Genomic DNA, 16108 nt, shown 5'->3' with positions numbered 1-16108 from the left:
TGCCCTTCCTCCCAAAGGAGCCCAGGGCGGCAAACGCATCCGTGATTTTTTTTAAAAAAAACACCATTCCAGATAATAATAATTCTAATAGCGAAAATGCATTCTGAAACAGTTAAAAAACGTACTCCCAGCCAGTGATTTGGGGAATGCCAGGAACAGTGTTGTTTGGCCAACAACACAAATATTCTATAATGCCTCTTGAAAGTCAGCAGAGAAGCACGCCTCACCAGGGAGGGCATTCTGCAGATTGGGAGCCACCACAGAAAGGCACTGCCGTGGCTCAACACCAGCCAGACAGCCCCAGTGTATGAAAGCCATTCAAGAATAAAAAAATTCCTTCCAGTAGCACCTTAGAGACCAGCTAAGTTTGTTACTGGTATGAGCTTTCGTGTGCATGCACACAAAAGCTCATACCAATAACAAACGTAGTTGGTCTCTAAGGTGCTACTGGAAGGAAATTTTTTATTTTGTTTCGACTACGGCAGACCAACACGGCTACCTACCTGTAACCATTCAAGAATAATGTTGTCGTTTAGTCGTGTCCGACTCTTCGTGACCCCATGGACCAGAGCACGCCAGGCACTCCCTGTCTTCTCAAGAATAATATATATATATATATATTTAAAATCTAAACCAGTGAAGGCTTAAGCTCAAAAGTAAAACCACCTCAGCTGCAGTTACAAATAGAAAAAGCAGGGTTTCCCCGATCCCAGTGAAAGCGTGATGAGAAAAAGGGCCCTTTAAACCTGCTATACAGGTAAACAGAGCAGAGCAGTCCAGGGTGGGGATGATGCTTTCATAATTGGGGAGTCCTTTGGGGAGGATGTGTGTGTATGTTGGGGGTTGTACCCAGAGTAGGGCAGCTTCTTTGGGGGCAACGGTGGCCTTGGCTCAGCATTGCCTCCTTCAAATACCCGGCCCCTCTTGCCTGGCCCCAAGATGCAACCCCCACCCCGGAGTCCCGTCTTTCCTCCTTGGCGAATTCTGGTGTTCTCTTGCTCTCTGGTAACCACCACCTTTGTGTGTTTGCTGTCCTACCTTTATTTATCACTGTTCAGACTGTCTTTGGAGGTTATGACCATCCTTTGTCGCTGTGAGAATATTGAGACGTCGGAGGGGGTCCCACTGTACGTAACGGGGGTCGCACAGGTAATAATCTGCCCGCTTCTAACCTCTTGTCCCTAACCGGTCTCCTTCTCTCCATTCTTTCTCACGCAGCGGCAGAGCAGCAAGCAGCGACCGTGGAGGCACAAGGACTTGAGTGCTTGCTCTTCTTAATATATTTTTTCCTTTCTCTAGCGGCCGCTCTCGGCACCAGCCCTTTCTCCTTCGCCTTCCTCCTCCCCCCTTGTCTCTGGCTCTTGCTACCTGCTGTTGCACCCCATGGTAATGGAGAGAGAGAGAGGGAGAGAGAGATGCATGCAAAAGCTCTTCCAAAATTCTCACAGGGTTCTGGGAACATGGCTAGCATCCGCTCGTCCACTCCCTCCGCCTGCCCCCCTCGCCATTGCCATATCCACCTGCTTCACCAGCCTCGCACAGGGACAGGAAGGCAGCTCTGGGAGGGGGGGGGGAAAGAGGGGCCTAGGATCCTACCCCTTAGGGACATAGGAGACTTCGTGGGCCAGTCCCAGAGCAGGCTGTCCTGTGGCACCTGAAATGTGTCAGGAAAAATACATCCCCTGCCCTCCCCTGCCAAGGGCAGATCACCCTGAGCTGGATGCTCCAACCTTCTGACTCACTGCAAAGCACCTTCCTGTGTCCTGTCCCTGATTGACAGCAGCTCTCCAGCGTTTCTGGCAGAGAAGGGTCTTCCCTGCCACTAGCCCTTCTCTACGTTTGGGAGGCTGCCTCCATGCAAAGCAGGTGCTCTGCCCCCCGTCAGCAGTAGGGTGTTTGGTTGGCCAAGTCGACTCCGTGAGCTGAACACACCACCCATCAGGTGAAAAGCACACACCTGCCAGGTGCGTTTGCTTCTCCGAAGCTTCAATCCCAACCTCCCCCAGCCAGGGCTTTGCTTCCAGCATCCCTGACCATTGGCCATGCTGGCCACCCACCCTGATGGGAGTTGGGAGTCCAGCAACAATGGCAGGGCACCTGGCCAGAGGAAGGTTGATAACAACTATAGTCAGTCCCTTTCTCTTCCCTCCAGGGACATAGTATAACCGTGGAGGGAATCAGATGTTTCCACTTAGGCAGCAGAAGGCCCTCTGTAATCTGTGACAGGCCCCCCTGCCTTCTGTAGTACCTGCAGCTCAGCTCATAGGAACAAAAGCCAGCCCAAATGGGGGGTGGCTTTTAAATCCTAACTCCCCAAAGATTTTCCTCCACCTCGGAGGAAACCCAATATTTCCCCCACATTTAGACAGTCTCCAAGGGTGACCCCAGCACACTACAGTAGCCTAGCCTCAACCTCACAGGGGGTCCTTCCTTGCCTTTTGATGATGCTCAGGTTCATAAACCAGCCAACATCCCAGGGGCCTTTTTCAAAAGCCTGCTTCCTCAGTCCTTTGCCCAGGCAGCTTCCAATGCTGACCTTCTGTGTAGACACCCTAGGGTGCTTCAGGCAGGCAGCTGTCCTTCTGAGGCCTGAGAAGCAGGAGGGGCCGCCCTTCTTCTGGGAGGGGAAACCTCTCAGTGGGGCCCCGTTGTGTTTACCTGATCCATGTGGCTTCAAGGCTTTTCTCCACTGGCTTCCAACACAGCCAAGCGGCCCTCGTTTTTTTAGGGCTGGGGGTGGGGGAGGGAGCCCCCTCTAATTTTTTGTCCAGGCAGCCGTACATCTTGCATCTGCATTACCTGGGAGGAAAGCAGCAGGTGGCCCCGAGCCACGGGGGAAGAGAGCTGAGCCTGTTACCTGGAAACGTGCCAATGTTTTACGTTTTTTGGCAGGATTTCCCTAGAGATAATGACGTTACAGCCCAGGTGCGAGGACGTAGAGACGGCGGAGGGGGTAGCTTTAACTGTCACAGGTGTGGCCCAGGTACAGTAACTTGAAAACACCTCCTTTCAGGAATGCATGCCTCTGTAACCCTTCCTGGTCTCTCCCTCCCAGGAGGCTGCTCTAGCCCAGGGGAGCGAGAGAGGCGCTGTCTACTCCGAAAACACCGGCCCTTTGTTCGATAGCTGATTCTCACCCCCCCCCTCCACCGCCAGTTCACCGCTGCATGGTCCCCCACCCACGAGGCCCTTGCTTCTCTCCCACCTGGGCAGCAGAGGGCGCTGTCGCCACTTGTGAAAAAGCCACACGCAACCCTGCTCCTGGGCTGTTGCACTGCCACCCTTGGTCTGAACTCATGCTGGTCTGGAATATTTCTTTGGTGTTTTCTCCCCCTACATATGCAAATGTTCTGATGGTGGTGGGCCTGAAACCACATGGAGCTACTGGTTTTCCTGGAGGGCCTCTTTGGAGCAGAGTGTGGTGAGCTGGCCCCACCCACCCCTGCGTCGCTGTTGTTTCCCGAAGGCTGTAGCTAGCAAAAAAAAACCCTTGCCCCAGCTTCTGCTCCTTCCATGGACCCCTTAGGTTTGGCCCAGTCATCTGGTCTACCGCAGGGATAGGGGCACTCCTGTTGTCCACCAAAAGTCACTGGGCTACCGTCACCCCAGACCATTGGCCAGAGCTCCAGACCTGGCCCAGCTCCTGAGCTGGTGCTTCGTCCACCCTCTGTCTCTGGAGTGCCGCTGGGTGCAGGGTCATCGCAGCAGTGGAGCCATTTTGCAGCCAGAAATGTTGCAAGTTTAGCAAGACACTCAGCCCTCCCACCCCGCAAGTACCAGCTAACTCATTCCGAGTCTGGTTTTCTGCAATTTTCTTCCATAGGCAAGCACCCACAAATGCCAGAGGCACAAGCCCCCTTTAAAAACGGGTGTGAGGCAGAGGGCCTTCTTGGTCGAGGCGTCTGCCCTCGCATCGGATGTCGAACAGATAATGAACTATATTAATTTTAGAAGATATCTGGAGGCAGCCCTGTACAGGGAAGGTTTTAACGTTTGAAGCTTTATTGTGTTTTTAATATTGTGCTGAGAGCCACCCAGAGTGACTGAGGCAACCCGGGCAGATGAGTGGCCTATAAATAATAAAAGTATTATTATTAAAATATTATTACTTCAGCCATGCTTGTCCAGCAGGAACTTCCCTTGAACAGGGACCTGAACATCGTGGCTAATCTCCACGGTCTTATTGGGAAGACGAAGGGAAGGTCCGTAACTCAGTGGGCAGAGCATCCACTTTGCATGCAGAAGATTCAGCCTCCACCTGCGTCTTCAGGCTGGAGAGAATATCCCAGTCTTGAAATCCTGGAGAGCCATTGCTACCGGTCAGTGCAAGCAGTACTGAGATCGATGGACCCAGGGGTCTGAGTCTAAGGCAGCTTCCTGTGTCCCTGCAGTGCTTTGCGAGGCGATCCCACTGTTCACCCCACCCCACCCTGGCCCCTTTTATAGTTCCAGGAGGGGCAAAGTGGCAGGGTGAGGCTGGAAGCTTCCCAAGAGCACCCTTCCATCTTATTTTCAGGGAATAGGGACGTGGATTTCAGGCAGGCCGATAGAATGGGGAGCAGGAGATTCAACTGATGGCGTCCCATCAGCGGAAGCCCTGCCCAAGGGCTGGCGCAATGAGGCTTCCACCCCCCTCCTTTCCCCACGTTCCCCACCCTAATTGGCTCTTGGAAGAGTGGTCAAGAGAACCCCCAGAACAGCGCAGAGGAGAGCAGGGATTGTTCAGTGGGGCAAGTAAATATGCTTGCCCTGGGGGAAGTTTCTCCTTAATAAGGCACTGGGATTCCTCCCATCACATCTGTCTCCTCTCCCTTTTCCTCCCGTCTTTATTTTTGAGTTTTCTCTGGGGTTGTGCGATGTGGCAATGAACTCCTGGCTTCCCCAATTAAAACAGCTGTAGGATTTTTATTTTTTAAAAGTTCATTGCCTTCGTAATCCCAGCTGTGTTAACATTAATAAAGCCTCTGTCTCCTGCTATTTTATGTATATTTTATCAAGCCTGCTGGCCGGCTCACATTTTTAATTTGCTTTTGAATTTTTTAATTATTTTTTAAAAAAAACAACCTCCTCCTGGGAATGTTTTTTTCTTTTTCTTTCTGTGCCATTTGGGTGCATTCTCTTTCCTACCAGGCCAGACGAGAGAAGGAATTATGAGGTTGTATCCGATGTTATTTCTGCTCAGAGTACACCAACTGAAGTGACAGGAATGACTGAATGAGATGCATCAGTTTAATAGGTCTGCTCTGAGCAGAATCTAGTTGGCTAAGACCCCTAAAGGCTAAAGGAGGCGGGGGGGGGGAAGAAACTTGAACCTTAGGAGCGGCCCCAAGATGGGAGAGTGAAATTATGTCCAGCCTACACAGACATACAGGCTTACTTCCTTCCTGGTAGATAACCTGCAGAGTCCAGTACAGACCACCACCACCCAAACTTCCCTGGCTCATTTTTTGCAGTTGGGATAAACAGCTACCCCCTTCCTGCCGATCTCAAGTGGCGCTTGCAATCCCCAAACGGAATAATCAGCTGAAACTGGTACAAGAGAGGCTTGCTGGCTTTTCACCAGCTTGTACCATCCACTGAGATCCAGCTCCAAGGGCCTTCTGGCGGTTCCCTCATTCTGAGACGTGAGGTTACAGGGAACCAGGCAGAGGGCCTTCTCGGTGGTGGCGCCTGCCCTGTGGAACGCCCTCACACCAGATGTGAAGGAAATAAGCAGCTATCTTCTCTTATTTAAAAGACATCTGAAGGCAGCCCTGTTTAGGGAAGTTTTTAATATTTAATGCTGTATTGTTTTTAACACTCGATTGGAAGCCGCCCAGAGTGGCTGGGGAAACTCGGCCAGATGGGCGGGGTGTAAATAATAAATTATTATTATTATTATTATTATTATTATTATTATTATTATTATTAATTTCGGGAGAAAGAGAAAAGCACTCAGGTGATCTGGCCGGCCTGCTTACTCTCAAGAGTTTTAAGGAAATGACTTTTTGGGAGGGGGGGTGGGAGAGCAGAAGCAAGTTTGCATACATTCTGACATTATGATGCCAAACCTTCTGAATTGTTCATGCAGGGGTGCTTTTGAGCTCCGTGTGCAATGGGTTGATGCCTCAGTTGCCTCCCTCCGGCAGGAGCGAGAGGGGGGTGGGCTCCTGGTTTTGCTTACAGCAGGTGGGGGACCCTGTGGCCCTCCAGCTGTTGCTGGCCTCCAACTCCCAAGTTTCCAAGGGTGCCCAGCAACATCTGGGGAGGGGTGGCGATGCCCCCACACCTGGCTTGCAGCATGTCCTCCTCTTGGATGCAGAGCTATGGTGCCGGGAGCCCCAGAACCTGTGGCCTTGCTGCTTTGAGGCTGCTTCCTCTGGGGCCACCCATTCTGTTGGTTTGCTCTCCAGGATCAGGAAGCGATGCAAAGAGTTTTAAAATCAGGTACAGGGTTCCCCTGCAGCCTGCCTCCTAACAAAAACTCCCGGTTTGCTGCTGATGGGTATGAAGAGGGCTCCTGGTGACCTGATCCTTGTGGGGCAGAGCTGAGCCGAGCCACCCCAAGGGTGCCCCAGTGGTCACAGGCTCTGCTTCTGTCACTAGCCTATCACTTCGTTGACCGTATTGACCCCTTCGCGGCTCACGTCAAATGTCTTCTTCTTTTCTCTCTCTCTCTCTTTGCCTGCAGGTGAAAATCCTGACCGAGAGGGAGCTTCTCGCGGTGGCTTGTGAGCAGTTCTTGGGCAAGAACGTGCAGGACATCAAGAATGTGGTCCTCCAGACGCTGGAAGGGCACCTGCGCTCCATCCTAGGTGGGGGGCGTGGCTGGGGGGGGCGCCCTCTCACTTCGCATAAACGTCTGGAAATAAGCGGCTGCAAGGATTGGTGTTCCCAACACTGTTTCAGTAGCATTTTTTTTTGTCAAGGGGGAAAACATACGTAAAAGTAACTGGGATATTAAATGCAGTGTTACATACATTTAACTGCTTGGTCGCATTCAAAATGTCGTAAATACACAGGTGGTGCTTTTATTGTGTGAAGCTGACGGTTCTTTAATCTGAGGCAATGGCAGTCTTCAACTTATTATGGAAGAGTAATGGAAGCTGTGGTTTCTACAGTTCTAGGCTGCATCAACAGAGGTCTTGTGTCCAGGTCAAGGGAAGTCATAGTACCCCTCTATTCTGCCTTGGTCAGACCACACCTGAGGTACTGTGTCCAGTTCTGGGCACCACAATTTAAGAAGGATGTTGACAGACTGGAAGGTGGGCAGAGGAGGGAGACCAGGATGGTCAAGGGCCTGTAAACCAAGCCTGAGGGGCTTGGTTGAGGGAGTTGGGTATGTTTAAACTGGGTATGTTTAAACTGGGAAAGAGGAGGTGGAGAGGAGACAGGATGGCCATCTTCCAATATCTGAAGGGCTGTCCCATGGAAGAGTGAGCAAGATTGTTTCTCCTGCTCTGGGAGGTAGGACTCGAACCAATGGATTCAAGTTACAAGAAAGGAGATTCCCACTAAACATCAGGAAGAACTTTCTGATGATAAGAGCTGTTCGACACTGGAATGAATCCCCCCTGCAAGTTTCCTTAATTGGAGGTTTTTAAGCAGAGATTAGATGGCCATCTGTCATGGATACTTTGAGATTCCTGCCTTACAGAGGGCTGGACTAGAGGACCCTTGGGGTCCCTGAGCCAACTCTACAATTCTACGACTCTACAGGAGTGTCCCTATTTTCCTGTTGTAAATAATTTTTTAGATATATTTAGTGAGTTTTATCAAGCGTTCGCACATTGTAGAGCATGTTGGAACGATGTTTTTGGGTTTTCCGTGCTTTGTTGCTTATTGATTATGTCAGGGCATTGTGATTGCTTGCAACTTAGGTAAGGAATGTTTTTCATTACCTTCCAATTCCTTTTACATACGATTCCCCTGGACATAATAAAAAAGTACTGTTGAATTGCAGTCCTTTCGACTTCAGTGTGCATGTGGCTGTCTGAGAAGAGCTAGCTAAACTCTTTGCTCCTTGGGTAGCATAACCATTGACTCCATCTGCGCTATTATATGTTTAAAGCAGCATTGCACCCCTTTCAACGTTCATGGCGCCCCCCAAAGAACCCTGGGAGCTGCAGTCTGTTCAGGGTGCTGAGAGTTGTTAGGAGACCCCTGTTCACCTCCCGCAGCTGCAATGCCCAGAGTGGTTTAACAATCAATCCTTCCCAGGGAATGCTGGGAATGGTAGTTCTTTGAGGAGCATAGGGTTCTTGGGAACAACTCTGAGCACCCTTAATAAATTACACATCCCAAGATCTTTAGCGGGCAAGCCATGACCGTTCGAAGCAGTACAATGGCTGGTTTAGATGTTTAGTGCAGATGGGACCTTTCTTTCTGCTCACTTGGCTTGGCAGAAGCACATGCCGTATGGGCGTCTCCTGGACTCCCTCCTTCGTAGCCACTTTGCCTCCGTCGTGCCAGCCACCATCTTGTCTTCTGCCTCCCCCTTCTGCAGGGACCTTGACCGTCGAGCAGATCTACCAGGACAGGGACCAATTTGCCAAGCTTGTGCGGGAAGTGGCGGCTCCTGATGTGGGCCGGATGGGCATCGAGATCCTGAGTTTCACTATCAAGGTACGAGCCGCATCCCTTTTTGAATTAGCCCTCACTGCCTCCTGTGGGAGGGAGTTCCGCAGTCTAACTCTGCGCTGCGTGAAGAAGTGCTTCCTTTTATCTGCGCTGACCCTCCAACCTGCAGCTTCGTTGGAGGCCCATGGGTTCTAGGATTATGAGAGAGGGAGGAAAACCTCCATCCAATGTCTCCATGCCAGACATCATTTTATATGCCTCTCGTCATGTCTGATCATCCGTTTCAATACCCCAGAAAGGCCTTTGTTGCTTAGTGGATTATTCAAATACATAGGAAGCTGCCGTACACAGAGTCAGACCATCTAGCTCAGTGCTGACTGCACTAACTGGCAGCAGCAGCTGTCCAAGGGGTCTCTTCCAGCGCTACCCTGAGATGCCATTAGGGATTGAACCCAGGGCCTTCTGCATGCTACACAGGGGCTCGGACGCTGAACTACGGCCCTTGACCTCGGAGAGGCAGGGAAGTTCCCTGTCTGCATTCCTGTCCGCTGAGCTACGTCTCTCTCTCTCTCTCATGTTTCCTGAATGAAGCAATTTCTCTCCTCCCCACGCAGGATGTCTACGATAAAGTCAGCTACCTGAGCTCACTAGGGAAGACCCAGACCGCCGTGGTGCAGAGAGATGCCGACATTGGGGTGGCCGAGGCAGAGCGAGACGCCGGCATCCGGGTACGTCAAATGGCGCAGGAGGAGAGGAGAAGCCCGTCTTATTCTCCTGCCCAGGCTCCAGCGTCACTCTGAGCGTGGTCAGCTGACCTCTGCCTTCTGACTGTTTTCCTCCTGCAGGAGGCAGAATACAAGAGAGAAATGCTGGATGTGAAGTTCATGGCAGACACCAAGGTGGCCGACTCGAAGCGTGCCTTCGAAATGCAGAAAGCCGCCTTCAGCCAAGAGATCAACATAAAGGTGCGTGGAGAGGGTTGGGACTCAGAGGAGCATTTTGGGGCTTCGGTAGAAAGGACTTTCTAACTTCTGGGGTGGGTAGGTGTAGGAGCCAGAGTGTTCACCAACCACCACGGTGTTTGAGAAATTGGTTTGTCTGAGATGGCTCCGCACGGCTGCTGCCTGCCCACAGCAGAGACACAATACTGGGTGGTGTGCAGGCAGGATAAAAATTGGCAAGTGGTTTCCGTGACAAAAGGGAAGAATAAATAGGTTGTGGAGCGGAGACCTGGAAGAGGAGGCTAGTTGAGTTCCAGGCCCCAAGTTCCAAGTGTTAATATTAGTATATAAAGCCTTTAACAGCTTGAGACCAGCTTACCTGTGAAATCACCCTTTCCCATATGCACCCACTCAACCTGCTTTGATCGGTGGAACTGACTCTGTTACAGGCACTCTATATTCCCTGTTCTGCATTTGTAAGAACTCAATCTTTTAGTGGGGCAGCACCTGCACTTTGGAACTCCCTGCCTATTGATACCAGGCAGGCAAGGAGTCTTTAGGCCCCTGCTACGAATTCTTGTTTTGACAAGCCTGCACTGACGTTTAGACACCTGATGCAAGTTCTAATCTGCTTTTAGTCTATAGTCCGTTGCAACTTGAAAGTCTTGAGTTATTGTGGTTAATTCTTTTTATTGATAATTTATTGAGGTTGTTGTTTTTCACAGTCAAGTGACATATAAGTTAAAGTGAGTTTACAATTTGCAGATAGGGGGTGAGGACATCGCCACACAAGGACAGGGGAATGTAGGATGCTGGTGTAACCCAGCCCTGAGCCTCAGAGTGACGTATAGGGCTCATCAGGATGATGTGGGGGCTTTTTGTCAATTGCAGGCCGTGTAACCTCCTTGTGGCCCCTTCCCCATCTCTTTGCAGACGGCGCAGGCCCAGCTGGCGTACGAGCTGCAAGGAGCCAAAGAGCAGCAGAAGATCCGCCAAGAGGAGATCGAGATTGAGGTCGTGCAGCGCCGGAAGCAGATAGACGTTGAGGAACAGGAGGTCATCCGCATGGACAAGGAGCTCATCGCCACTGTCAAGTTGCCAGCGGAAGCAGAGGCGCACCGCATGCAGGAGATTGCCGAGGGAGAGAAGTGAGTGGGGGTGCAGGGTGGGATTTCCCTTCCTCAGGGGGCCTGGGGATGTGTCCCCAAGTAGAGCTTCCCATGGACCCCCCTGTGAGAACTTTTGCTGTGTGGAGGGTTTGGAAAGCCCCTGCTCTGAGCCACCGCTGGAGGAGGCGTCCCACTCTTAGGCCTTGTGTGCCCCACATCCTAGGGGGAAAACTCAGACAAAGCTCTCTCCCTCTCAAGGGTGAAGCAGGTGCTGATCGCTCGGGCCGAAGGGGAGAAGATCCGCAAGATCGGAGAGGCAGAGGCCCTGGTGATCGAGGCCATTGGCAAAGCGGAGGCTGAGAAGATGAAGCTCAAGGCAGAGGCCTACCAGCAGTATGGGGAGGCAGCCAAGATGGCCTTGGTCCTGGACGCCCTGCCCCAGGTGAGGAGGCTGATGGGGATGGGGGGCGGAGAGAGAGAGCTGCCTGCCTCTCTCCCCCTGGGGTCTGCGCCTGGATCCTGACACACTGCCTTCTCTCTCTCTCTCTCTGTCCCTCTCAGATTGCTGCCAAGGTGGCTGCACCTCTCTCAAAGGTGGATGAAATCGTCATCCTCAGTGGGGAAAACAACAAGATGACTATGGATGTGAACCGGCTGCTGGCTGAGCTCCCTGCGTCCGTCCATGCCCTCACAGGGGTCGACCTCTCCAAGGTGAGGTGGGCAGGGCAGACAGGAACAGTCTGCCTGCCTTTTGAAATATATATATTTTAAATGCTGCTTTAATTTCTGCTTCTTTTCTTAACTGGAGCTCACAGCAGATGGGCCATTGGCCTGATCCAGCAGGCTCTTCTTTCTTCAATACCAGAACTCATTGGAGACACTGGTGAAGCTGAACGATGGGGGTTCAGGAGAGACAAAAGGGAGTCCTCATTCTCACAGCATATACTTGAACAATGGCATTGACGGCCACACAACATTCAGTGTTAGTGGTCCAAACGAGTGGGTTCATTTTTATTATTGAATTAATTTCTATACTGCCCTTCATCTGAGGATCATAGGGCAGTTTATAAGATAAAAACATCAAAATACGTAGTATAGTAACAAACAGAAATAATAATTGCCCCACCACACGAAGGAATGTTCTTGCCTGGCACCTAAAGATATGGAACAAGGGCAACAGGTGAGCGGATTAAGGAATTGTCTTGGAGGATATGGCTGTTGGGCTACCAGCCACAATGCCCCTGTGGCAGTGTTGGAGACAGTACAGGTGAAACTCGAAAAATTAGAATATCGTGGAAAAGTTCGTTTATTTCAGTAATTCAGCTTAAAAGGTGAAACTAATATATGAGATAGACTCATGACATGCAAAGCGAGATATGTCAAGCCTTTATTTGTTATAATTGTGATGATTATGGCGTACAGCTGATGAAAACCCCAAATTAACAATCTCAGAAAATTAGAATATTGTGAAAAGCCGCAGTAGCTATTCAATCCATAACACCTGCAATGGGTTCCTGAGCCTTTAAATGGTCTCTCATAGAATCATAGAGTTGGAAGAGACCACAAGGGCCATCGAGTCCAACCCCCTGCCAAGCAGGAAACACCATCAGAGCACTCCTGACATATGGTTGTCAAGCCTCTGCTTAAAGACCTCCAAAGAAGGAGACTCCACCACACTCCTTGGCAGAAAATTCCACTGTCAAACAGCTCTTACTGTCAGGAAGTTCTTCCTAATGTTTAGGTGGAATCTTCTTTCTTGTAGTTTGGATCCATTGCTCCGTGTCCGCTTCTCTGGAGCAGCAGAAAACAACCTTTCTCCCTCCTCTATGTGACATCCTTTTATATATTTGAACATGGCTATCATATCACCCCTTAACCTCCTCTTCTCCAGGCTAAACATGCCCAGCTCCCTTAGCCGTTCCTCATAAGGCATCGTTTCCAGGCCTTTGACCATTTTGGTTGCCCTCCTCTGGACACGTTCCAGTTTGTCAGTGTCCTTCTTGAACTGTGGTGCCCAGAACTGGACACAGTACTCCAGGTGAGGTCTGACCAGAGCAGAATACAGTGGCACTATTACTTCCCTTGATCTAGATGCTATACTCCTATTGATGAGGCCCAGAATTGCATTGGATTTTTTAGCTGCCGCGTCACACTGTTGGCTCATGTCAAGTTTGTGGTCAACCAAGACTCCTAGATCCTTTTCACATGTACTGCTCTCAAGCCAGGTGTCCCCCATCTTGTATTTGTGCCTCTCATTTTTTTTGCCCAAGTGCAATACTTTACATTTCTCCCTGTTAAAATTCATCTTGTTTGTTTTTGCCCAGTTCTCTAATCTGTCAAGGTCGTATTGAAGTGTGATCCTGTCCTCTGGGGTGTTAGCCACCCCTCCCAGTTTGGTGTCATCTGCAAATTTGATCAGGATGCCCTTGAGTCCATCATCCAAGTCGTTGATAAAGATGTTGAATAAGACCGGGCCCAAGACAGAACCCTGTGGCACCCCACTAGTCACTCTCAGTCTGGTTCAGTAGGAAGCACAATCATGGGGAAGGCTGCTGACCTGACAGTTGTGCAGAAAGCCATCATTGAGACCCTCCATAAGGAGGGAAAGCCTCAAAAGGTAATTGCAGAAGAAGTTGGATGCTCCCAAAGTGCTGTATCGAAGCACATTAATGGAAAGTTATGCGGAAGGGAAAAGTGTGGAAGAACAAGTTTCACCTGTAAATGCCCCTGAATGCCCGTTCCTGGGAACTGCAAGGGGGAGAGTGTTGCTGTTGCGCTCGGGTCCAGCTTAGCTGTTTCCTACAATGGGCATCTGTTGGCCCCTGTGAGAACAGGAAGTTGGACCAGGCAGGGCCCCTTTGGGTCTGATCCAGCAGTCTCTTCTGATTTTATATGCATTTGGATACATCTTAAGCTTCCACAACCAGATGGTTCCCAAGCTTAAGGAGTAGTTTTTTGCCTACATTTGGGTGCCATTTTGAATTCCCCAGCGACGCTGAGTCCAGGCTGCTGATGAGTTCCGGGCCCAATTAAAGCCTTAAACTGTCAGGACTGCAATATCTCTCCCCTTATGAACCAACCCAGATCCTGCAATTGTCCTCGGAGGCCCTTCTTTTTGTGCCTCCTCTGCAAGGTGTCCGGAGGGTGGCAACACGAGAACGGGGCCTTTTCTGCAGTGGCTCCCCGTTTGTGAGATGCTCTCCCCAGGGAGGCTCCCCTGGCACCTTCATTATACACCTTTAGCTGTCAGGCAAAAATGTTCCTTTTCAACCAGGTCTTGGGCTGATTAATATTCGACAGCCTTTTAAATGTGTGGGGCTTGGGGAGGGGGGCTTGTTCCTATTTTGTCGTTTCTGTTTTAACTATTTATTTGTGCTTTTGTCCTGAGAACCTTTGAGGAAGGGTAGCATATAAACAAGTAAGAAGCTACGGGAAGGAGGAAATGGTCCTTGACGGTCTTTGTCCCTCTCTTCTCCCTCGCAGATCCCGCTCATTCAGAAAGCGACCGGAGCCCAGGCCTGAGAGGAGGCCAGCTGGTGAAGAGCCCCCCTCTCCTTCCATTTATGCACTTCCCACCGACTGCCGCAAACACTGCGAGCTCCTCTTCATCCGTGGAGACGGTGGGGGCTACTCTCGGGTGCCTTATATCTTTTTCGGGGGATCTGAGTGGGGGGCGTCCCCGCTAGTCCTTGGATTTCCAAGAGAGGTTTCCTTCTTTTGTAACCCCCCAGCCCCGCTCTGTGTCATGCTAGCCAACACTTTCTCCCCTCTCTTGTCTGTGCTCTTGCAAAGTCTGTGCCTTGACCGACTGCTGCGCCGTTCTCGGGGCAGGGAGGACGCACCCCCAAATTGGGAGGAGGCTCGACACTGGGCCCTGCTGCCCCAGTTGAGGAGAACGTCCCCCTTCCATATGCTTTTGTGCTGCGGAGGGGACACGGCCCTTCAAGGCGCTGATTGGGGGTGTCCCTGGCCACTGCCCCTCTTGGTGCCAATGGCGGATTGAGATTGAGCCATATCTGCCAGTGGGGTGCCCTGCGGTCCCTGTGCTCTTGGAGCTCCAAAGGGGGCAGGCGGCGGAGGGTGTGGAGGCCGCCATATTGTTACACGCCCGCTCAGCCCAACCCCTTGCCGGGACCTCAAGCCGTGGGCACCCGGCGGGCGTCCCCGCAGCCCAGGGCCAAATCAATGCCACGACCTCTCGTTCCGCAAATGCCATGAACATATCTTGCTCGCCATCAGTCCGAATACACACACAACACACACAGTGCCTGATTTCTTCGGTGGTCCATCCCACCTGCCCTGCATCCACAGTTGGCAGGAACCTCAAGAGCCCCTCTGGGCACCCTGCTTTCTGCTCCCGTGTCTTGCAGATGCCCGCCAGGCCGTGGTCAGCCTGCTTATGCTCCCCGGGGCTCCTTCACCCACCCACCCACCCCTCCAGAACTAGGAAGGGGGAGGAAAGGCGCGCGAGACTCTGGCAAACTGCTTGTCTGCTTTCTTCCTGAACCGTGGGAGAGAGGGAGCCGGTCTTGTATCCTAAGCTGGGAATTCCCAAGCAGTCCCTCCCTGCCCCACTGGCGAGAGGCCCTGGAGCCCATTGCCTGGCATTCCCCCGGGGTTGGCAGTGCCCTGTGTGCACTAGAATGGAAGGCACCTGCCTTCTGCACCTCTTGTCTCGCAAAACGCAGACCCCTCTCTTTCCCCGCTCCTCTGTGCCGTAGAGATCCCCTTCTCCCTTTGCAATTTGCTACACGGTGCCCCCACCCTCCAGATACAAACATGGCTCCATGACAGTTTGGGGGAGGTGCAGGAGGGCAGTGGAAGGCTCTCCCCCCCCCCCTGCAGGGTTTCTATGCACCTTCCTCCTCCCCAGTCTGTACTGTTCACACAAACGTCTGTACTGTTTATTATTCTTACATGTGAAGCGTGCCTGTTTGCTCTCCGCATGCGGGGGGGGGGGTGTAACCCCAGCCATGCTTTCTTGCAATTGCCTCCTCTGCAGGCTGCTGCTGCTGCTGCATTTCAGAGCCCCCCCCCCTCACTTTTTATACCCCAGCTAAGTACTGTGAAGGAGGTGGGAGGGTGCCAAGTTCTTTATTTTTATTTTATTTTGAGCAGGATCTGGGTTTGTGCCGCCAAAGGTTTAGTGGGGGGAGGCAGCAGAGGGGTTATTCCGGGGGGGGGGCGTTTCTGGAAGCTTGGGTGGAAGTGAGGGGCTCTTTGGGGCCCAAGCATGTTTCCCTCACCCCCCACCACACACACAAAGACCTGGGTGGTGACCCTCTACCAGCTTTCAGGGAGAGAGCACTGGATTCCTGTCCCCATTTTACCTTCCCTCTTCTCCCCCCCCCCCCACGTCGCCTGCTCTCCTGCCCCCCCCCCACCACGCGTTCTCTGCATGGATATGTGGTGCATGACCGCCTGTGCCAGGATTCGCCGGGGGCCCCGTGTGCATCCCAAGTGTGAAATAATGTACAATAAAAAGTTATTGTGACCTCA

The 16108-nt window shown here is 51.7% G+C and overlaps 1 protein-coding gene across 3 annotated transcripts in view; it reads left to right on the top strand.

Annotated features, from left to right (window-relative positions):
• The window catches only part of FLOT2 (flotillin 2), a 31176-nt gene extending 15068 nt beyond the window's left edge, over positions 1 to 16108 (top strand). Inside the window, exons 3-12 of one of the 3 annotated variants that reach the window (XM_080983132.1) lie at positions 1059 to 1127; positions 2893 to 2983; positions 6671 to 6794; positions 8486 to 8604; positions 9174 to 9287; positions 9405 to 9524; positions 10434 to 10648; positions 10868 to 11051; positions 11171 to 11320; positions 14093 to 16108. In XM_080983132.1, coding sequence (XP_080839258.1) covers positions 1059 to 1127; positions 2893 to 2983; positions 6671 to 6794; positions 8486 to 8604; positions 9174 to 9287; positions 9405 to 9524; positions 10434 to 10648; positions 10868 to 11051; positions 11171 to 11320; positions 14093 to 14131 — 1225 coding nt within the window. In that variant the 3' untranslated portion in view covers positions 14132 to 16108. Of the gene's footprint in view, positions 1 to 1058; positions 1150 to 2892; positions 2984 to 6670; positions 6795 to 8485; positions 8605 to 9173; positions 9288 to 9404; positions 9525 to 10433; positions 10649 to 10867; positions 11052 to 11170; positions 11321 to 14092 lie in introns of all 3 variants that reach the window. The other 2 variants (XM_080983131.1, XM_080983130.1) reach the window with 2 other exon arrangements.

The sequence above is a fragment of the Podarcis pityusensis genome, assembly GCF_964106645.2.
Source record: "Podarcis pityusensis genome assembly, chromosome: 15".
Taxonomy (NCBI): Eukaryota; Metazoa; Chordata; class Lepidosauria; order Squamata; family Lacertidae; genus Podarcis; species Podarcis pityusensis.
The sequence above is the reverse complement of the archived record's forward strand: the minus strand, read 5'-3'. Positions and strand labels throughout refer to the sequence as shown.